This window comes from Chlorocebus sabaeus, chromosome 5 (assembly GCF_047675955.1).
Source record: "Chlorocebus sabaeus isolate Y175 chromosome 5, mChlSab1.0.hap1, whole genome shotgun sequence".
In the NCBI taxonomy this organism is placed as follows: Eukaryota; Metazoa; Chordata; class Mammalia; order Primates; family Cercopithecidae; genus Chlorocebus; species Chlorocebus sabaeus.
In genome coordinates this window covers 86,173,450-86,195,403 of record NC_132908.1, presented here as the reverse complement: position 1 = coordinate 86,195,403, position 21,954 = coordinate 86,173,450, and the positions used below count along the sequence as shown (strand labels likewise).

The 21,954-nt window shown below is 54.8% G+C and overlaps 1 protein-coding gene across 4 annotated transcripts in view; it reads right to left on the bottom strand.

Moving 5' to 3' along the window:
• SPG7 (SPG7 matrix AAA peptidase subunit, paraplegin) overlaps positions 1-21,954 on the bottom strand; it is a 53,822-nt gene that overhangs the window by 2,884 nt on the left and 28,984 nt on the right. The window contains exons 7-16 of one of the 4 annotated variants that reach the window (XM_038008120.2): positions 21,136-21,261; positions 19,501-19,663; positions 18,930-19,103; positions 10,984-11,108; positions 9,305-9,407; positions 8,019-8,129; positions 4,006-4,121; positions 1,858-2,014; positions 719-885; positions 123-216 (exon numbers count right to left, since the gene is read on the bottom strand). In XM_038008120.2, coding sequence (XP_037864048.2) covers positions 123-216; positions 719-885; positions 1,858-2,014; positions 4,006-4,121; positions 8,019-8,129; positions 9,305-9,407; positions 10,984-11,108; positions 18,930-19,103; positions 19,501-19,663; positions 21,136-21,261 — 1,336 coding nt within the window. Of the gene's footprint in view, positions 1-122; positions 217-718; positions 886-1,857; positions 2,015-4,005; positions 4,122-8,018; positions 8,130-9,304; positions 9,408-10,983; positions 11,109-14,534; positions 15,320-17,463; positions 17,967-18,929; positions 19,104-19,500; positions 19,664-21,135; positions 21,262-21,954 lie in introns of those variants that run through there. The other 3 variants (XM_038008119.2, XM_038008122.2, XM_038008121.2) reach the window with 3 other exon arrangements.

Below are 21,954 nucleotides of genomic sequence, written 5' to 3'. Positions count from 1 at the left end.
GTGAGGTGGAATTCACATTGGCCAGAGTGTTCTCTGTACTGTGTGCCTTGGAAATACTTCACGAGAGGGGTGGGGACTGTGGGTGCTGCGTGGGTGCTGTGTGGGTGCTGCAGTCTCCTCGCCTGGCCAGGGCCTCACCGCCTGCAGCTTGTCCAGGTTGTCCTGCAGCACCTTCTCGGTGTGTCTGTAGGCCTTGGCCACCAGCAGTCTTGCTTCCTGCGAATGGAGGGAACTGTGTCAGGGGCAAGGCTGGCCGCCTGGCTCTGGCACCAAAGCACAGAAAAGAAATGCCAGGCTGGGAACATGGCCTTTCCCCTCCCAGGAGGAACAGGACTCCTCAGCCGGCAGGCGGTCTCCTGCCCGTGACCACTGCTGGGAGAGCAGAGCTCCACATGCCGCCCGCCCACCCACAGCTGCCTCACAGGCCTTTCCTGGCCCAGTCTGAAGACTATGTGGGCCCTGCGTCTATTGCTCAGTGTATTTATTTGATATTCTTCCCAGAGTCACATCTATAATTTCATTAGGAGCATCTATGTCCTCATCTGAGAAAAAAATACTCCACGGGTAGGAACTACAGCAGAGCCCAGAAGGAGAAAGCCCGCATGGGGCCTGCAGCTGAGCTCAGCTGGGGTGGCCGTGGTCGGCCCTTGTGTGGCAGACCCAGGGACTCCCTTCCCTGGGAGCACGGAGTGCAGCGGTGCGGCCAGAGCCGACTCACATGGTCCATTATCTGCTGCAGGCCTTGGCTGAAGGGGCGCCGCCCGATGCCCACGAGTCCCTCCTGTGCCTCAGGGAAGGAGATGGGACCGATGCCAGGTGCCATCCCAAACTGCTTCACCATGGAGTAGGCAATGCGGCTGACCTTCCTCAGGTCATCCTGTGCCCCTGGAGGGTGGGGTCAAGACAGAAGGATCCTCAGCACTGCAGGTGCACAGCAGGTGTCCCGGTCAGCGTCCTGGGGCAGCACCGTGCCTCCCCATCCCCTTCCTCCCGAGGAGTCCCACCATGAAGCTGGACAGTGAGGACGTTGGCACCTCGCCACTGTTCCTTAAGAGAGTCTTAAAACTTTCAGAGGCCGGGCGCGGTGGCTCAAGCCTGTAATCCCAGCACTTTGGGAGGCCGAGACGGGCGGATCACGAGGTCAGGAGATCGAGACCATCCTGGCTAACACGGTGAAACCCCGTCTGTACTAAAAAATACAAAAAAATAGCCGGGCGAAGTGGCGGGCGCCTGTAGTCCCAGCTACACGGGAGGCTGAGGCAGGAGAATAGCGTGAACCCGGGAGGCAGAGCTTGCAGTGAGCCGAGATCCGGCCACTGCACTCCCGCCCGGGCGACAGAGCGAGACTCCATCTCAAAAAAAAAAAAAAAAAAAAAAAAAAACAAAAACAACTTTCAGAAATGCTCTTTTATTTGCAAATCTAGAACCTGGGGGGCGTACAGGAGCTCACTGCACAGCAGTTCTCAAGCACAAGCCCAGGCCTATGCGAGGCACACCCATGGACCTGGAGCCCTGGGACCCTCCTCCTTCAGTCTCTGGATATCCCAGTGAAGTGATAGCTTCAGAACAGTGAAGCTGCTTCCATTTCATTCCGTTTCCTGTAGCCATTACCAATAATTAACCAATTAAATGCGTTTAGAGTTGGCATATAGGTTAAGTTTTTTGTCCAGTTAAATTATCTAAAAAGTCTTGCTTAGCTCCAAATCTCCTATGACCACAACTTATCTTTTAAAAAACACTTAATAAACTCAAAACTACATCTACACCAGATTTACCCCGTGGCATTCACTGGAACAGAAGGAATAATGCACGGAAAAGCGCACTGAAACCTCTGGGGCCCACATAGCCGCTCCTCACCGGAAGTGACCTTGTTGAAGGACAGTGCCTCCGAGGCCCGGCCCCCCAGGGCCATGCACATCCGCTCAAACAGCTGCTCCTTGGTGAAGAGGTGCTGGTCTCTGGGAAGCATCTGAGCAAAGCCCAGGGCGGCGTTCGTCCGAGGGGCTATGGAGACCTGCACAGGGTCAAGATGGCCCACATCAGTAGGCAGGAAGTGGGCTTTGAGGAGGAAGGTGTGGGACTAAGAGGTCTCCGTCATTAAAGCGTCTCAAAGCAGGAAAGCAAATCAGCATCTTTTACAAGAGAGGACCCTAACACCATAGACGGCCAGCCCAGAGACAGCAGGGTTCCCACCACAGACGGACGGCCAGCCCACACAGCAGGGTTCCCACCACAGACGGACGGCCAGCCCACACAGCAGGGTTCCCACCACAGATGGACGGCCAGCCCAGACAGCAGGGTTCCCACCACTGGTGCCTGTTCATACACTGTTGGGGAGTGTCTTCTCATACATGACTAGGGAGTCAAGAAGACAAGGTCCGTAGAAGACAGCTGAGAGGCGAAGGACAAGTTACACCCCCAGTGGCCGCTGAGTTGACCCCTGGCACCAGCGACTGCCACCGAGGGTTCAGAGCAATGGGAACCCCAGGATGCTGAGGGAACATGGACTGCCCTCACCTCTGCCGCTCCCCCACACCGCCACATCAGGTGTGCAAGGAGGGGGCACAGGGCAACATGCTAACCCAACGACATGGAACCGCTGAGTGGGAGACGGAGGGAGACAGGGCAGGGGCAGATCCTTTGCTGGCCCAGCTGCTGTTTCTGAGAACTGTGGCAGCAAGATGGCCACAACCAGGTGCTCTGAGAATCCTGAGAGGACGCTGAATTTTGAACCTAAAACTAGGCCAGGCGCGGTGGCTCCCATCTGTGATCTCAGCACTTTGGGGGTTAAAGGCGGGCAGATTGCTTGAGCCCAGGAGTTCGAGCCTAGCCTGGGCAACATAACAAGACCCCTTCTCTACAAAAAATACAAAAATTACCCGAGCTGGTGGTGGTGTACGCCTGTAGTCTCAGCTACACAGGAGGCTGAGGTAGGAGGATCTTGTGAGCCTGGAAGGTCAAGGCTGCAGTGCACTGTGACTGCACCACTGGACTCCGGTCTGGGCGACAGAGAGACAGACCCTGTCTCAAAACCAAAAAACAGGCTCTAAATAACAGCTGCAGTGATGATTGCATTAATGACCAAAACCACAACAGTCAATTCACAACCTTTCCCTGGCGGACACTGAGCCTTGGGAAGGAGACTTACTTTTTCATTGTGACTATCTGACCTTTCCCTATCAAATAAAGTAAACATTCTTTTTTTTCTCTTTGAGAGAGAGTCTTGCTCTGTCACCCAGGCTGGAGTGCAATGGCACAGTCTTGGCTCACTGCAGACTCTGCCTCCTGGGTTCAAGGGATTCTTCTGCATCTGCCTCTCAAGTAGCTGGGATTACAGGTATGCACCACCACGCCCAGGTAATTTTTTTGTATTTTTGGAAGAGACGGGGTTTCCCCATGTTGGCCAGGCTGGCCTCGAACTCCTGACCTCAGGTGATCCACCGCGCCCGGCCTACAGTAGAGTTTTTAAAATGTACGTTCAGCTCACTTCTTCCCAATGCTAGGAGTCATTTGTATGCTCAGCTCACTTCTTCCCAATGCTAGGAGCCATTTGTACGCTCAGCTCACTTCTTCCCAATGTTAGGAGTCATTTGGGGTGGACAGGCTGAGAACAGGCACAGGCAGTGAAACCCCACTGCATGGTGTGACCTTCCAGGAGTCACCCCAGTAGCAGCACCCGGCTCCGATGTGACACAGTCACTCCTGCCTCCCATGCCCAAGCTTCTGCCCATCATCCTGGGACAGTCGCCTCCCACCTTACTCCCTGGATCATGACATTGGCAGGCTTTCCTCTCACATGACCTACAGACACAGGTGGGGCCCCCCGGTCAGCTACAGACACAGGCGGGGCCCCCCGGTCAGCTACAGACACAGGCGGGACTCCCCGGTCAGCTACAGACACAGGCGGGACTCCCCGGTCAGCTACAGACACAGGTGGGACTCCCCGGTCAGCTACAGACACAGGCGGGGCCCCCGGTCAGCTCTGGCCAAGGCCTGTGGACCCACCTTCATCACAGCCTCCGTGTGCTCCAGCATCCAGCCCACCAAGGCATGGCCCGACTCGTGAAACGCAACCACTTTCTGTTCTTCCTTGGACAGGATCTTGCTCTTTTTGGCAGTCCCTGAAAGAATGCCAGGGTGTGAGCCGGGCTCGGTGCTCATGCCTATAATCCCAGCAGTTTGGGGGGCTGAGGCGGGCGGGTCACCTGAGGTCTGGAGTTTGAGACCAGCCTGACCAATATGGTGAAACCCCATCTCTACTAAAAATACAAAAATTAGCCAGGCACGGTGGCAGGTGCCTGTAATCCCAGCTACTCGGGAGGCTGAGGCAGGAGAATCACTTGAATCTGGGAGGCAGAGGTTACAGTGAGCCGAGATCGCACCAACTGCACTCCAGCTGGGTGACGCAGCGAGACTCCGCTCAAAACACCAACCAACTGGCCGGGTGCGGTGGCTCAAGCCTGTAACTCCAGAACTTTGGGAGGCTGAGACGGGCAGATCACAAAGTCAGAGATCGAGACCATCCTGGCTAACACGGTGAAACCCCATCTCTACTAAAAAAATACAAAAAATTAGCCAGGCTTGGTGGCGGCGCCTGTAGTCCCAGCTACTTGGGAGGCTGAGGCAGGAGAATGGCATGAACCCGGGAGGCGGAGCTTGCAGTGAGCCGAGATCGCACCACTGCACATAAGCCTGGGGCGACAGGGCAAGACTCCGTCTCAAAAAAAAAAAAAACAAAAAACTAAAAACAACAACAAAAAAGAATGCCACGGGGTGTGAGCTAGGCCCCAGGCTCTCCCTGGCTGGGCTCTGCTCCTGCCCCCTGTAGTCAAAGCAAGGCTCTCTCTGCACATCTGCCTCTAGCAGCTCTGTAGCCATGGCTCCGGACAGCCAACTGAAAACACTCTTCAGGTCAACGAGCTGTTGAAGGAGGTCGTGATTTCTTCTTTTATAAATGTTGCAAATATCAAAATAGCTCCTGCTGCTTTTAGGAACAAGTGCAACCCTCTGAGGAGTCTCTCCTCCTGCCCCAGGGTTGGGCGAGGTCCACAGGGTCGGGGCAGGGGTCACAGAACAGCAGCTTCTGACTTTCTGGCAGGATGGGCAGAGGTCTCCTCTGAGTATGGGCCTCCTGCTTACTCTCCCTCTCCCCTCAGACCTGGTGGGGCAGCTCCCATCCCCACCACTTTCTGGATCCTCGTGGCTTCCACTCATCCCTTCAGAGGCCTTTTGCCTCAGGGACAAGGCTTTTTCGGTAAGAGACAGGGTCTCACTCTGTCGCCCAGGCTGGAGGGCAGTGGTGCAATCATGGCTCACTGTTGCTTCAACCTCCCGGGTTCTAGCAATCCTCCTACCCCAACCGCCTGAGTAGCTGGGACCAGAGGTGTGCTCTACCACCATGCCTGGCTAATACTCTTTTCTTTCTTTCTTTTTAAAATTTTTTTGTTTTAAAAGAGATGGGGTCTTGCCGTGTTGCCCAGGCTGGTCTCAAACTCCTGGCCTCAAGCAATCCTCCTGCCTCAGCCCCCAAAGTGCTGGTATTACAGGCATGAGCTACAGCGCCCAGCCAGGGACAAATGTTTGCATTCAATTTCCCCTGTTCAGCTTACTAGTGAGGCTTCATTTCCTGTCTCACATTTTCCACACATCTGTAAGTCTCCATTTTGTACGACCTGAATCAGCTCGTGGTCCTGAGCACTCAAGTGTATCGTGCTACTGGAACCTTCCACCCCCACTTTACAGCAAGGCTTTAAGTCCTAAGACACACTGGCTGTGGCCGATGAATTACTCCAACCAGAGCCGGCTACAGGACTATGTACAAAGGCACGAGACCACAAGGCGTACAAGACAGGCTTACCTGAAAACAAACGAGTGTGTTTCTAGTACGGACAAGCGCAGGCAGGCTGTTGGCTGTCGACACCAGAAGGAGCGACAAGCTCAGTTCAACAGGGATGGCACGGCCAAGCCTGCAGCCTGGGCACCAGGAGGACACCACACTCAACCACCCATGCCAGTGGCCAGAGATGGGCACTTAGGGGCATCTCTCCCACCCAGGAGCCTGAGCTCCCTGTACTCCCTGCACTTCCTTTAATCAGACCATTCAGGCATTTGACCGTGAACTGTACGGACCACTCCCCATTCCCTGTGCGTACGGCTGGTTGCCATACGCTCTCTCTTCTTTCTGCCTGACCCTTCACTTCTGCCTCATGGGATCTGGGGGTGGAGGATGGCCCTCCCCACTCCCAGCGCCCTCCCTGCCCAGGGTCTGTGAGTAGTAAGTCTTTGAATGTGTTTCCTATCATGGTGGGGACTGAATTTGCACCTTCCACAAGGAAGAACCAGGGGCTGCCCAGGCTGGGTTTTCTCAGGCACGTGGGGGACAAAGGACAGGCCCCCGCACCAGAGTGACGGTCAGGCAGGCATAACCTGGACGTGAATCAGACAGGAGCCACGGGACGTCTGCCAGTGTAAGCAAGTTTCCGGGAGGGACTCCCGGACTTCGGATGGACATTAAGCTGTCCACTGGGTCAAAGATGCATCCCTTGAAGGGTGCAGGATAACCTTCATCTCCCCTGAGTACAGCACTGCCGGCCGCCAGGCACTGGACCCGTTTAGCTGGGGGCTCTCGACTCAGGCTGTCCACACTAAAGGTGAACACAGAGGACCCACTCTGCATCACACACGAGAAATGGAGTCCTGTTAGTATTTTCTTGTCTTCTCCTGGAGTCGGGGGTCTCGCTCCGTTGTCCAGGCTGAACTGCAGTGGTGTGATCACAGCTCACTGTAGCCTCAACCTCCTGGGCTTAAGCCATCCTCCCGCCTTGGTCTCCTGGAGAGCTGGGCTTACAGGCATGAGCCCCCACACCTTGCCCTGGCTGTATTTTCTTTCAAGTGGCCTGTAGTTCCCACTCAGTCCTTCCTGCTTTGCTACTATTATCAAAAGCTTATCAATTTCCACATAAAAGTAAATGGTTACCAAAAATACATTTTGGTAAGACACAGGCAGCGCCAGTCCTCTGGACCCGCGGGGCGGTCGGGGGGAAGCCAGGCGTGTTTTGCAGGGTCTGGCACAGCGGCTGGCCCCACTCCTCTGCAGGGATCCACCGCCTTCCCACGCTGAAGCCCCGGGGACCTGCCAGAGGCATGTTCGCTAGGAATTCACTCAGATTGAGGGTGAGGGAACTCGGTTCTCGCAGGGACAGCTCGCAAGGGAGGCTCGTGCTCCTCAAACACCTGGGGCAAGAACCACTTCCCTTTTCAAACGTTCTCAGACTGACACTGTGGGTCTGAACTCCATTCCATGAGATGACTGTCAAGTCTGGTTGTTGCTATCATAGCTACGGAAACCTCCAGCAGCTCTGATTCCCGGTTTAGTCCTGCTCTCCTCACAGATGTCGCAGACCCCACACAGAGCAGCCACAGAATGGCAGTCAGAGGCGGCCAGCCCACCCGTCACCAAAACTCATCTCCTGTTCCTACTGAGAGTCGGAGCCACGGGTTTCGCCAGAGGTCGTGCAGCAGATCCACACCTGACCGCAGAGCCCCTTCTGCGCTGAAGGCACAGCTGTCCCTCCATGCCCGCGGGCGGCAGCAGCCCTCCGGCCCACAGTCAGCGGTTGGAGCTCGGCCACCGTGGGGCCGGGGCTAGGCTGAGCCCACCACACCCAGGCCAGTAAGGCATTCTTAGTTTTTATTTCATTATTTTTATTTTTGGGGGGGAATTTTTTTCATTTTCTTTGGCAAGGCGTTTTTATTATATTTCTGTTGGACGAGTGTCTACTCTTAGGTCTGAGTCTGTGATACTTTAAGGAAAAGTACATGGCATCATAAAGACATGAGTTACACAGAACTGAAATGCAACGTGTGTTCCTTCCCGTGTGATGGCTCCCGGCCACTAAATCACAGGACACCCAGGCCTGGATCTAGCTCCATCCACCTCATCTCTAAATACCTGCCTGGGTATTTCTGGGGTTCAAGCCCTGCTAAGAACGGCCTTCATCAGGGCGCGCCCCCTGTACCTGCAAGGACGCGCTCCACGGCGTACTCAAAGTTGAGCGTGTGCACCGAAGTGTGTCCCTCCCGCGCTGCGTGCAGGGCAGCCTCGTTGCAGATGTTGGCGATGTCAGCCCCTGCCAACACAAATGACAGCCAGGGCACGGTGGGGTGGGCTTCTGCTATCAGGGCTTAAGAGGAGGAAGGGGCCCTCAAGGAAGAACAAAGATGGCTGGGCACGGTGGCTCACACCTGTAATACCAGCACTTTGGGAGGCTGAGGCAGGCGATCACCTGAGGTCAGGAGTTGGAGACCAGCCTGGCCAACACGGTGAAACCCCACCTCTACTAAAAATACAAAAATTAGCCAGGTGTGGTGTCGGCGCCTATAATCCCAGCTACTCCGGAGGTTGAGGCAGGAGAACTGGTTGAACCCAGGAGGCAGAGGCTGCAGTGAGCCAAGATCACGCCACTGCACTCCAGTCTGGGCGACAGAGCAGGACTGTCTCAAAATAAATAAATAGTTAATTAAAAGGAAGAACAAAGAGGGAAAAGAGACCAAGAACCAAGAGTGCTGGTGAGCGTGTGGGAGAGAGGCAAGGGGAGCTGGCACCAGCAGTAGAGGTGGGGAGTGGCAGGCACTGTGACCATGTTCCACTGAGGCATTTCACAGACAAGACACAGAACCGCCAAGCTCCGTCCGCCCTCACACCCGTCTCTCTCCTCCCAAGGGCAGTTCCACACCCCATCTTGTGACATTCCACCTAACAGCTCGTGGGCATTGATGGCAAAGAAATTAAAGGCTCTCAGTATCCACAAAATTCTAGTGAAAGATCTTAACAAACAATCAAAGGGGAAGTTGATCTCAATAAAAGGGAGTTTTGTTTACATTGTTTTAAAATGTGAGCCACACAGAAAAAAGCGTCTTAATGTATGATTTCTATTTCTACAGCTTGACAGAGACTGTGAGGGTCAGAGGGAGGTGGCTTTGCTGGCACTGCATCGTCTGACCCCGGGTCTGATGGGAAACGCCGCGATGACTGGTCACTGTGTGGAAGCAAAGGTACCGCCACTATCTCTGGAGTCAAGCACTGTCTGCTTTTCCACCCCTGGGGCAGAGGAAGGAGTGCGGGTGCCGTCTTGACCTCCTACCATCCCACATGCACATCAGCTCCCACCCAGGCCTGTACGAAGCAAGGGCCCCCAGAGAAGGCAGCGCCCACCCTACACAGGAGGCCTCGATGTTGTGTGCACAGGTGAGACCACCGGCCCTCAGGACGTGATGCTGCCCAGGCTGCGGGTTGAGAACATACCACTGAATCCTGGTGTCAGCTCTGCCAGACGTTGGGAGTAAAAGGTGCTGGACTGGGTCAGCTTCAGGCTCTTCAGGTGCTGCTCAAAAATCTCCCGCCTCTCCTGCCAGAACCAGGGGGGAGGAGAGACCGCTGCGTTCACGCCCAGTTACTGCCGCAGGCGCTGCATGTTTGTCTGTGGCGGGAGAGGGGGGTCCCCGACACGCCTGCCCTGAGGACAAGCCTCAGCTTCCCAAGGAGCTGGGATTACAGGTGCGCCATCACGCCTGACTGAGTTTTGTATTTTTAGTAGAGACGGGGTTTTGCAAACTTGCCCAGGCTGGTCTGGAACTCCTGGCTTCAAGTGATCCACCCGCCTCAGCCTCCCAATGTGCTGGGATTACAGGCGTGAGCCACCACGCCTGGCCATGAGCAGCATTTTAAACATGAACAGAACACTCTTGGATGGCCGGGTCCGGTGGCTCACACCTGTAATCCTAGCACGTTAGGAGGCTGAAGCAGGCAGCCTGGCCAACACGGTGAAATCCCGTCCCTACTAAAATACAAAATTAGCCAGGTGTGGTGGTGCACACCTGTAATCCCAGCTACTCGGGAGGCTGAGGCTGGAGAATCACTTAAAGCTAGGACAGAGGTGGCAGTGAGCCGAGACTGCGCCGCTGCACTCCAGCCTGGGGGATAGAGTGAGACTCTGTCTAAAAAAAAAAAAAAAAAAAAAAGTTCTTGGAAGCCAAGGTGGGTGGGGATCACTTGAGGCCAGGGGTTTGACACCAGACTTGGCAACACAGTGAGACCCCGTTAAAAATTAGCCACCACGGTGGTGCCCGCCCGTCGCAGTCCCAGCTCCTCAGCTTGAGCTCTGAAGGTTGAGGCTGCAGTGAGCGGTGATCGCAGCACTGCACTCCAGCCCGGGTGACAGCGCAACACCCTTTCTCTAAAAATTAAAAGAAAAAATCAAAAAGAAAAAACAGAGCCGCCCTCCCCTGGGGAAGCAGCCGCAGGAAGGGCTTCTGCTCTGCCCTTCACTCTCCATCTCAACAGAGGCCGAGCACCGGCTGAAGCATCAGGGCAGCTGCCTGTGTGAGCCCAGCCCTGCTCCCCAGGCTGCACTGACACACCATGAACCTACCAGCAAACCCCGAGGCCCTCTCTCCAAACCCTCCCCTCCATGAGCTGAACTCCTGCTCCCTCAGGGCGGCAACCAAGGCCCTTTGGCCAGGAGGTGTAATGTCCAACCAGAGCCCTGTGACAGAGGAGGGAATCAGGCAAGAGGCCTCAGAACTTCTACTCCCACCCCAATTTCAGGGCAGCTGCACAGTCTACGTCTCCAGAACCCACGCTCTGGATGGAAGGAAATGATGCCGCACAAGAATAAAGTTTCCACGGTTTTTCCTCCTGGATTTTGTTTCAAAGGATTTGCTATAAAAACCAGACTGATACACAGGATAAAAGGAAAACCAATAGCGGGTGAAAAGAACTGCAAAGCCCCGAGCAGTGAGTGCAGCAGGTGAGCAGGTCTGCTGGGGGCATGCGGCCCACGTGGGGGCCGCGCTGGACAGTGCCAGCACCTGCGGGGCAGCGACAGGCTTCACACCAACAAGTGTCTTAGAGGAGAGGCCAGACCACCCAGAACGAGTGAGGGCGGCCCAGGTGGAGTCAGAGAGGCGGGTCCTGGCTCTGACCTGCAGTGTGGGCAGATCAATGAAGACGTGCCGGTCCAGTCGGCCTGGCCTCATCAGAGCACCGTCCAAAATGTCAGCTCGGTTCGTGGACGCCAGGACAATGACATGGTCTGTGGTGCCCATTCCTGAGGGGACAGACAGTGGCCCTGAGGGTGGGGGTCCTGACACAACAGATTTCCCCTGCAGGTTCCCCTTCAGGATACAGGAGGGAGAGGGACCCTCCCCGCCCCAAGGCCCAGAGAGAAAGGAACACCTGGTCCTTCTGTACTAGGAGCTGTGATCCTTCCCCCATCGCTCCCAGCCAACATCACCAGGAGGAACAGGTATTTCCCTATTTTGACAAGTGATAACAGCACACCATCCCTGGGGCTGGCTACTGAGGCAGAACTGTCCAAGGCTCTCCTGGAGCTCCCACGGCATCCTGGCACGTCTCCCTGTCTCATGGTGCCACCTGGGAGCCAGTCCTCACAGCCGCCCCCCAACCCCATCATTATTAGTGACTTTGTTACATTTTAGCTAACACTTGGCTTTAAGCTGTGTCTTTGAAACATTTTATCTTCAACGCCTGGCCTTAAGCCCTGGGTTTCAGGCTTGACGTTTGTCATCGGAGAATTTAAAAGTGAGCCCAGAAACGATCACTCATTCCCGGAGTCTGTGAACCTTGACTGGCCCCTGATGTGAATAAATCAACTGCGAGATGATTTATGAAGCTGCTGGGAACACCTGACTGGATGCTTGTAAGAACGTTCAGGTGTTATGATGCTGTGATATTTCTCTGAATTTAAACAAATGTACTCAGAGCATGTAAGATTCAAAACTTTGGGTCTGCTTTCAAAGAATCCACTTGCCTGGGCGCGGTGGCTGATACCTGTAATCCCAGCAGTTTGGGAGGCTGAGGCGGGTGGATCACAAGGCCAGGAGTCCGAGACCAGCCTGGCCAAGATGGTGAAACCCTATCTCTACTAAAGATACAAAAAATTAGCCGGCCGTGGTGGTGGGCGCCTGTAATCCCAGCTACTCGGGAGGCTAAGGCAGGAGAATCACCTAAACCTGGAAGGCGGAGGTTGCCGTGAGCTGAGATGGCACCATTGCAATTACACTCCAGCCTGGGCTAGAGGGCAAGACTCCGCCTAAAAAATAAAAAGGAATCCACTGGTGGCCGGGCACGCACAGTGGCTCACGCCTGTAATCCCAGCACTTTGGGAGGTTTACGCGGGTGGATCACCTGAGGTCAGGAGTTTCGAGACCATCCTGTCCAATATGGTGAAACCTCGTCTCTGCTAAAAATACAAAAATTAGCTGGGTGTGGCACGCGCCTGTAATCCCAGCTACTCGGGAGTTTGAGGCAGGAGAATCACTTGAACCAGGAGGCAGAGGTTACAGTGAACCGAGACTGCGTCACTGCACTCCAGCCCCGGCGACAGGGCAACACTCAAAAAAAAAAAAAAAAAAAAAAAAAAGGAAAAGGTCTACAATAAACAGTGTTGAAAGTAAAGATTCGACGAGACCTCCTGTGACTAATGTAAGAAACCCTAAATAGGCCGGGCGCGGTGGCTCAAGCCTGTAATCCCAGCACTTTGGGAGGCCGAGACGGGCAGATCACGAGGTCAGGAGATCGAGAGCATCCTGGCTAACACGTTGAAACCCCGTCTCTACTAAAAAATACAAAAAACTAGCCGGGCAAGGTGGTGGGCGCCTGTAGTCCCAGCTACTCGGGAGACTGAGGCAGCAGAATGGTGTAAACCCGGGAGGCGGAGCTTGCAGTGAGCTGAGATCTGGCCACTGCACTCCAGCCCGGGCGACAGAGCGAGACTCTGTCTCAAAAAAAAAAAAAAAAAAAAAAAGAAACCCTAAATATCCCAGCACAGTGGGAGGCCAAGGTGGGAGGACTGTGAACCCAGGAGGTGGAGGCTGCAGTGAGCTATGATCATGCCCCTGAACTCCAGTCTGGGCAATGGAGTGAGACACTGTCTCCAGCAACCCTGTGTTCTTAGGACAGGACCCTGAACGCTCTGAGGGGGCTGAGGGGAGGGGCCTGACCAGCTTCTCCAGGGCCACTGTCCTGAGTTTCACTAAGCAGTAGCTGCCAGGACAGCACAGCGGCTCAGTCCAAGCCACACCCCACTCCCAAGCAAATCAAATCACTCCCGAATTTCAAAGGAACTCTGAAAGACAAAACCATTCTCCCTGGTTCCCCAAGTCAGAATGTGATAAGCTGGGACGCTGGGTCCCAGTTCCATTTCTAGAAGGGAGATGACAGAAGAGAACCACCTCGCCAAGGCAAAGGCAGTGCCTTAAAAAGACGATGACTCGGCCGGGCGCGGTGGCTCACGCCTGTAATCCCAGCACTTTGGGAGGGCGAGGCGGCCGATCATGGGGTCAGGAGATCGAGACCAAAACCCCGTCTCTACTAAAAAATACAAAAAATTAGCCGGGCGTGCTGGCAGGCGTCTGTAGTCCCAGCTACTCGGGAAGCTGAGGCAGAACAATGGCGTGAACCCGGAAGGCGGAGCTTGCAGTGAGCCGAGATCGGGCCACTGCACTCCAGCCTAGGCCACAGAGCCAGACTCCCGTCTCAAAAGAAAAAAAAAAAAAAAAAAAAAAGACCATGACTTTTTTTTTTTTGGAGACAGAGTCTCACTCTGTCGCCCAGGCTGGAGTGCAGTGATCTCAGCTCACTGCAACCTCTGACTCTCGGGTTCAAGGGATTTTCCTGCCTCAGCCTCTTGAACAGCTGGAATTACAGGCGCCCGCCACCGCGCCTGGCTAATTTTTGTATTTTTAGTAGACACGGGGTTTCACCATGTTGGCCAGGCTGGTCTCGAATGCCTGACCTTGTAATCCGCCCGCCTCAGCCTCCCAAAGTGTTGGGAGTACAGGCTTGAGCCACCACGCTCGGCCAAGACAATGACTTTTAAAATAAACTCAGAAACAAAACAGGCAGCAGAGAGCACAAGTGCTTTGTCTCACTATGACACTGGGAACAAGAGGCTGGGGAGGGCGGGGACTGGGACCCCAGCTGGCCCCTCCAGAGCTGACAGGAAGGCCTGCTTTACTGCTCAGTGTTGTGGAGTGCCTTCCTTGCAGAGGCCAGGGCTGTGGATACAGAATTCTGAGATTGTATAAACTGAAAAAAATGAGAAAAGTAATAGGAACACTGGTCTCAAAGAAAAACAGCAGCCAGGGATGGGTACGGTGGCTCAGGCCTGTGATCCCAGCACTTTGGGAGGCCAAGGCAGGCAGATCATGAGGTCAGGAGATCGAGACTATCCTGGCTAACACGGTGAAACCCCGTCTCTACTAAAAATATAAAAAATTTGCCGGGCGTGGTGGCGGCGCCTGCAGTCCCAGCTACTTGGGAGGCTGAGGCAGGAGAATGGCAGGAACCTGGGAGGCGGAACTTGCAGTGAGCCGAGATCGCACCACTGCACTGCAACCTGGGTGACAGAGCGAGACCCTGTCTCTGCAGAAAATACAGTCGAAGCATAAAATGTTTACAGTAGCCTTTCCCGTGTGTGGCTGCATGTGAAGGGTCGTCACCTCGGCTTCCACCAGGGGATGACTATGTTGAAGGGAGGCCTGTGTGAACTGCTAGGCGTCCGCGGCTCCCGTGTGTGGTCAGTGCTGACGCTCCCATCACTGCTTTCTAGCACAGGAGCCGGGACCTGGACGTCCACAGCCGGTGGAGACTCCAGTGCTCTCTGACTTACGCCCTTCCCGGGGGGGTCTGGGGTCCACAGGACACCGCCATGGACCGGCTGACACAACCAACAAGGCTGGGGCTTTTCTCTTCCCCAGCGAGATTTTCCCACGACCGGCTCAGCATCCGCCCCATCCTGCGCACTGCCACGAACAGAAGCAACAAAGCCTGGCCGGGGGCCTTGGGGGGGGCTGAGGCACAGCTGTAGCTCTGCATAGAGGGACTTGTTCAGAGCTGGCACAACTCAACAAGAGGCCTTCAGTCAGCGGATTCCCCGGCCCCAGCAAATCCGGGGCGGAAGCAGCTCTTCTCATGACAGTACAAGACGTTGTGTGGAAAAGGTCGTTTGATAAATGCTTGCCTCTGGGCTCAAGTCACTCAAAAAGGTATCTCTGTCTTCAGTGCGAAAGGCAACCCCAGCGGAGCGGGCGGTGTTGCCCTCGGCCCTGCGGGCTCCGTGAGGCAGGAGCGGACGACATTGCCCTCGGTGGCCCTGCGGGCCCCGTGAGGCAGGAGCGGGCGACATTGCCCTCGGCCCTGCAGGCTCCATGAGGCAGGAGCGGGCGGGGGTCTCTCCTCTGAGCCTCCTCATGGTCCCCTGGGAGGGCACCTGGTCAACACGGAGAAGGCCGCAGACTCACAGGACGAAGACCTCGGTGATCACGCCGCGCCCACAAGGCACAGCCACCCGCCTCACCCAAACTGTAGAGTCCTAAGACTCTGTGGCCAGAACCCAAGGTGTCCTGCAGATTTCTTCAAAACCCAAACCACCCACCCATCCTTGAGCAGCCCCCCAGAAGCAACGGTCAGAGCCACATCAAAGGCCACACAGCACCAAAGAGGCCACATAAAGATGCTCCACAGAGAAGCAGTGCGGCGAGCCTGGAGGCTCCAGAGGCCTCTAAAATGCATGGTGATCTCCACTTGAGGTGCAGGGCCAGCTGCCCCAGCAGAGGCGGTGGGGTCACTGGACCTCCCAAGGACCCATCTCTGAGGTGTCTCTCCTTAGTGACACTTCAGACATCGCAGAATCTGAACTGCTCACCCCACATCTCTGAAGACATCCTGTTCTCTGAAAACTCGACTCCCATGACCACTTGCTGTGTGTGCAGAAGGCAGCTGTTCAGGTCTTGGTTGCTCACGCATTAGTTCCTGAACAAGCATGCTGAGAGACGACTGCAGACACGGGGCACAAGCAGCAGGAGAGGGTGAAGCATTCTCCGCAAATGCCGCAGCAACGCCGCTGAGTCCTGGACACTGTTGGGAATCTCACTTTCATCCTCTACCCTCGAAGCTTTCAGAGCCTACACAGCACTTCTGTGGGCATCAGTCCATCTGACTTCACAGCAGCCCAGAGGCAGACGGGAACGTGGGGCACCCAGGAGAGACGGGCGCCAGCCCAGGGCACTCGGGGCACCCAGAAGAAATGGGCGCCAGTAAGGGGAATGCGGGCACCCAGGAGAAACACGTGCCAGCATGGGGAACACAGGGCACCCAGGAGAGATGGGCACCAGCACAGGGCACGCGGGGCACCCAGAAGAGATAGGTGCCAGCGTACGGAACGTGGAGCACCCAGAAGAGATGCACCCCAGCCCAGGGCCAGTGCCCTCACCATAGTCCACCGCCAGCGACAGGTGCAGTGACACTGTAAACCGCAAGGCACACAGCACTGCTGCACTGATCCGGCCAAATGCACTGCTCGACCTGACCCTGAGGACATGTCACAGCTCCAGAGACTGACATTCCTGAACGTCACTGGCCTGTACAGTGTGTCACAGTCACCAAAGACAAACACCAAGAAACAGTGGAGTCCGCCTGTAATCCCAGCTACTCGGGAGGCTGAGGCAGGAGGATCACTTGAGTCAAGGAGTTCAAGACCAACCTGGGCAACACAGCAAGACCCTGCCTCAAAAAACAAGACCAAGAAATGACACAGGACGGCAAGAGACCGAGGAGACCGAACATCCACGTCGGGGAGCGGAAGCACCTGTGGATGGATCTGGGGGGCAGTCACAGACGCCGTGGCCTGGTCCAAACCTGCAGACCACGTACGTCATGGTCAGCCTTCGGGGTGCTCGCAGGAAGGCATCAAAGAACACTCTGACCACAGAGGCAACACTTCTGTAAGTCTAAAGGGATTTCGCAATGAGAGGTGAAGCAAGTTCCCCCTTAGCTGAGTGGTCAGAACTGGGCTGTGCAGGCGCTAAGACACACGACTCCAAGTAGCCACAGGCAACAAAGAAAACAGCAAATCAACAGTTCTCTTGGAGCCAGATCACTTGGGGAAAAAAAGTCTCCCTCATCTACGATACCTAAAATGTAACTAGAATTCTGATTAAAAATAAATCTTACAAAGCAGAGACTTCAAAAAGATGCTTGTACTTATGTAAACGCAGCCCAATTCACAACAGCCCACGTGTCCACCGACGGGCGAATAAACAAGAGGCAGCTTCTACACACCAGGCAGCCATTGTTCAGCCTCAAGGAGGAAGGAAATCCTGACACGTGCCCAGCACTGACAGCCCCTGGAGATGTTATGTGCGTGAAAGAAGGCGGAGAGCAAAGGACAGACACCACAGGACTCCAGTTCTACGAGGTCCCTACGACAGTCACTCAGAGACAGATAGCGGGACACAGGCTGCAAGGGGCTGAGGATGGAGAATGGGGAGGGCTCAATGGGGCCAGGTTTTCGGTTTGAAGAGAAAGTTCTGGAGACACACAGTGGTGGCGGTTGCTCAACAGGCGAATGTACTTAATGCCGACGAACTTCAGAATGATTAAAATGGTAAATTTATGTGAATGTATTTTTTAAATTGTTTTGTAGAGACAGGGTCTCGCTGTGTTATCCAGGCTGCAATGCAGAGGCTGTTCACAGGCAAGACCATCGCACAGTACACCACCGAGCTTGGGCTCCAGCACTCCTTCTGCCTCCGCCTCCCAAACAGCCGGGAACAAAAGTGCCTCCCAAAGGCACGCATCGCCAAGCTTGGCTATCTGTATATTTTACCACAACAATATCCACATTAAAAAAAGATAATAATAATCTTGCAAAAGTAGCTCAGGAGAAAAATAATTCCAGGTCACCTTTACTGGGTCAGCTCCATTAAAAAAAAAAAATTGTCAAAGCCAGACCAGAAGTCATCTTCAAGGGGTCACAACATGTGGGGTGCCTCCCTCGCCGCAGTGCAGCGCGCTGATGCTCTGCTCGGCCCTCTAACCAGTCTCACCTTCTCCGGGGGCACAGGGAGGTGTGGCGGCACAATCAGACAGTCTCATTACAGACCTAAGAACAGGAGCGGCACAGTCAGACCGACTCATTACAGACCTAAAGACAGGAGCAGCACAGCTCCTCCAGAACCTGTCTAGCAGTCTTTCTGGGTTTTGCTGGAAAGCCCCTAAAAAACAGTAATAATGCAAAAAAAGGGCTGGGTGCTGAGGCTCATGCCTGTAATCTCAGCACTTTGGGAAGCTGCGGCAGGCCGACTGCCTCAGGTCAAGAGTTGAAGACCAGCCTGGCCAACATGGTGAAACCTCGTCTCCACTAAAAATACAAAAATTAGCCGGGTGTGGTGGCACATGCCTGTAATCCCAGCTACTTGGGAGACTGAGGCAGGAGAATCACTTGAACTTGGGAGGCAGAGCTTGCGGTGAGCCGAGATCGTGCCACCTGGGCAACTAGAGTGAGATTCCATCTCAAAAAAATAAAAAGATTACATCTGACATACCACTTCTGTTCCTACTTATCTTTTTTACTATTGCCTTGACGTTTTTTAAATTAAAAGTTGTGCAAGTTGTGCTCCTTTTTTTTTTTTTTTTTTTGAGATAGAGTCTCCCTCTCTCACCCAGGCTGGAGTGCAATGGTGAGATCTTGGCTCACTGCAACCTCCACCTTCCGGGTTCAAGCGATGCTCCAGAGCAGCGGGGATTACAGGCATCCGCCATCATGCCCGGTTGATTTTTGTATTTTTGTAGAAATGGGGTTTCAGCATGTTGGCCAGGCTGTTCATAAAATCCGGACCTCCGTGATCCACCTGTCTTGGCTTCCCAAAGTGCTGGGATTACAGGCGTGAGCCACTGCGCTGGGTCTAAAAGCTGTATTTCTTTTTTTTTTTTCTTGAGACGGAGTCTCACTGTGTCACCTAGGCCGGAGTGCAGTGGTGCAATCTTGGCTCGCCACAACCTGTTCTGAAAGACATCGGAAAACCTTCTCTGATGGTGCGGGGGTGTGGGGTGCACGAGCACTGACCGTCCATTTCTACCAGAAGCTGGTTGAGCGTCTGCTCCTCCTCTGTGTTGGAGAAGCCGGACATGGTGGTGGAGCGCTTCTTGCCCACCGCGTCAATCTCATCGATGTAGACGATGCAGGGGGCCCGGGCTCGGGCTTCCTTGAAGAGGCTTCGCACGCGGGCAGCGCCGAGGCCTGAGGGGACACAGAGATAACCAGGAAATGGGCAGATAATAAAAAACAAAAGTCTCCTCCCGTACCCGGGCCAGACAAAGTTCTACACAAAGGACAACTAAAACTACCCGCCCCGTCCCCTGCAAATAGACACACGGCAGCTGCTCGCGGGGGCCCCTGGCCACCCCTCAGGGTTCACACGCACCGTGCTGGCCCCCCAGGCCACAAGCGACAGCGGCTTTGAAGCAAACACCACATGCTCCGCAGACAAAACACCTCCTCTAACCCAGACCTCGCTTTCCTTCCCTACTCCCCGGCCCACCTATTTCCCTTTCAGACCAGCCACCAGAGGAAGGACCTGTGAAAGGAGCCAAGCGGTCAGCCAGGTCCACCCACAGCCCCCAACCCCAGCACCTACCTCCAATGACCTCCACGAACTCCGGGCCGGCCATCGCCAGGAAGGGCACCTGAGCCTCCGTGGCCACGGCCTTGGCCAACAGCGTCTTCCCACAGCCGGGGGGACCGAGCAGCAGTGCGCCCTTTGGGACCTTGGCGCCAAGCTGGAGGAAGCGCTCTGGGCTCTGGACGGCAGCAGATGATGTGACACTAACCATGTGGGGTTTCAGAGGTTTTTTTTTTTTTTTTTTTTTTTTTTTTTTTTTTTTGGAGGTAAGGTCTCTCTGGGTCACGCAGGCTGGAATGCAGTGGGTGCCATGAGAGCTCACTGCAGCCCTGCAGCCTCAACGTCGTAGGTTCAAGCCATCCTCTCACCTCAGCCTCTCAAGCAGCTGGGACTACACAGGCATGTGGCACCACGCCCAGCTACTTTTAAAGATTTTTTGCAGGCCGGGCGCAGCGGCTCACACCTGTAATCCCAGCATTTTGGGAGGCCGAGGCGGGCAGATAGCCTGAGATCAGGAGTTCGAGACCAGGCTGGCCAAAACGGAGAAACCCCGTCTCTACTAAAAATACAAAAATTAGCCGTGCATGGTGGTGGGTGCCTGTGATCCCAGCTCCTCGGGAGCCTGAGGCAGGAGAATCACTTGAACTGGGGGAGTTGGAGGTTGCAGTGAGCCAAGATTGTGCCACTGCACTCCAGCTTGAGTGACAAAGTGAGACTCTGTCTCAAAAAAAAAAAAAAAAAATTAGGCCGGGCGCGGTGGCTCAAGCCTGTAATTCCAGCACTTTGGGAGGCCGAGACGGGCAGATCACGAGGTCAGGAGATCGAGACCATCCTGGCTAACACAGTGAAACCCCGTCTCTACTAAAAACACAAAAAACTAGCCGGGCGAGGTGGCGGGCGCCTGTAGTCCCCGCTACTCGGGAGGCTGAGGCAGGAGAATGGCGTAAACCCGGGAGGCGGAGCTTGCAGTGAGCTGAGATCCGGCCACTGCACTCCAGCCCGGGCAACAGAGCAAGACTCCGTCTCAAAAAAAAAAAAAAAAAAAAAATTAAATAAAAAAATTTTTTGCAGAGACAGGGTCTCACTATTGCCCATGCTCATCTCCTACTCCTGGGGTCAAGCACTTCCGCCTCAGCCCCGCAAAGCGCTAGGACTACGGGTGTGACCCACCGCGCCAGGCCTGCTAGGACTACGGGTGTGACCCACCGCGCCAGGCCTGCTAGGACTACGGGTGTGACCCACCGCGCCAGGCCTGCTAGGACTACGGGTGTGACCCACCGCGCCAGGCCTGCAGAGGGAACGTTTAACGCACATGAAAGGCAGCTCATGCGCCGCCACCAACTGGCTACGGGGTTTATGGGGTTCTGGAAAAAGCGCAGACCTCTGCAAGGGATGAAGGGCCCAGGATGGCTAATGGCACAGTAGGCATGGGCCTTGGCAGTCTCCGCTTGGCTGAACCATGTGCAAGGGGCTTGTGCTGCTGGTTGAAGAGGCACCAGCACCTGCCTGGCGTCCCCATGGGACACGTAGAGGTCACCACCAACCCATGACACATAATCAATGGAATTCCAGGTCCCACAGGAGCCCTTCTGGGAGAGAAGGTAGGTTGGTGTCTGCCCACTCCCCCCTCCTGGTCTGTGCTGCTCTCACCTTCAGATAATCCACAAACTCGCGGACCTCCTGTTTGGCTTCATGCATTCCTGCCACATCTTTGAAGCTGACTCCTTTCCCCATCTTCCCATCCACAATCGTGAAACGAGCCATTTTAAGCTGATTCTGTGCAGAAAAAACAAAGCACAAGGAGCTGTGCAAAGTGAGGAAATCAACAGCACAAGGCAGGAGCTTAGCCCACACACCTCAGCCACACCAGCCCCACGTCTCCATCCTAGGATCCCAAGGACACAAGTGGTGCTCCACTTGTGTCAGACTGACAAGGCTCACAGGTCCGTTTTCAGGCACAGAAGGAAAATGTTTCATGTCATTAATTAGTAAGAAAATTGTCTAGCAAGTTGCCTTAAAAAAATTATTCCCAGCCCGGCGTGGTGGTTCACACCTGTGATCCCAGCACTTTGGGAGGCCGAGACGGGCGGACCACGAGGTCAGAAGATTGAGACCATCCTGGTTAACATGGTGAAAACCCGTCTCCACTAAAAATACAAAAAAAATTAGCCAGGCCTGGTGGCGGACGCCTGTAGTCCCAGCTACTCGGGAGGCTGAGGCAGGACAATGGTGTGAACCCGGGAGGTGGAGTTTGCAGTGAGCTGAGATCGCACCACTGCACTCCAGCCTGGGCGACTGAGCTAGACTCCGTCTCAAAAAAAAAAAAAAAAATTATTCCTCGTCAGGTGCGGTGACTCACACCTGTAATCCCAGCACTTTGGGAGGCCGAGGCAGGTGGATCACCTGACGTCAGGAGTTGGAGACCATCCTGGCCAACATGGTGAAACCTTGTCTCTACTAAAAATATAA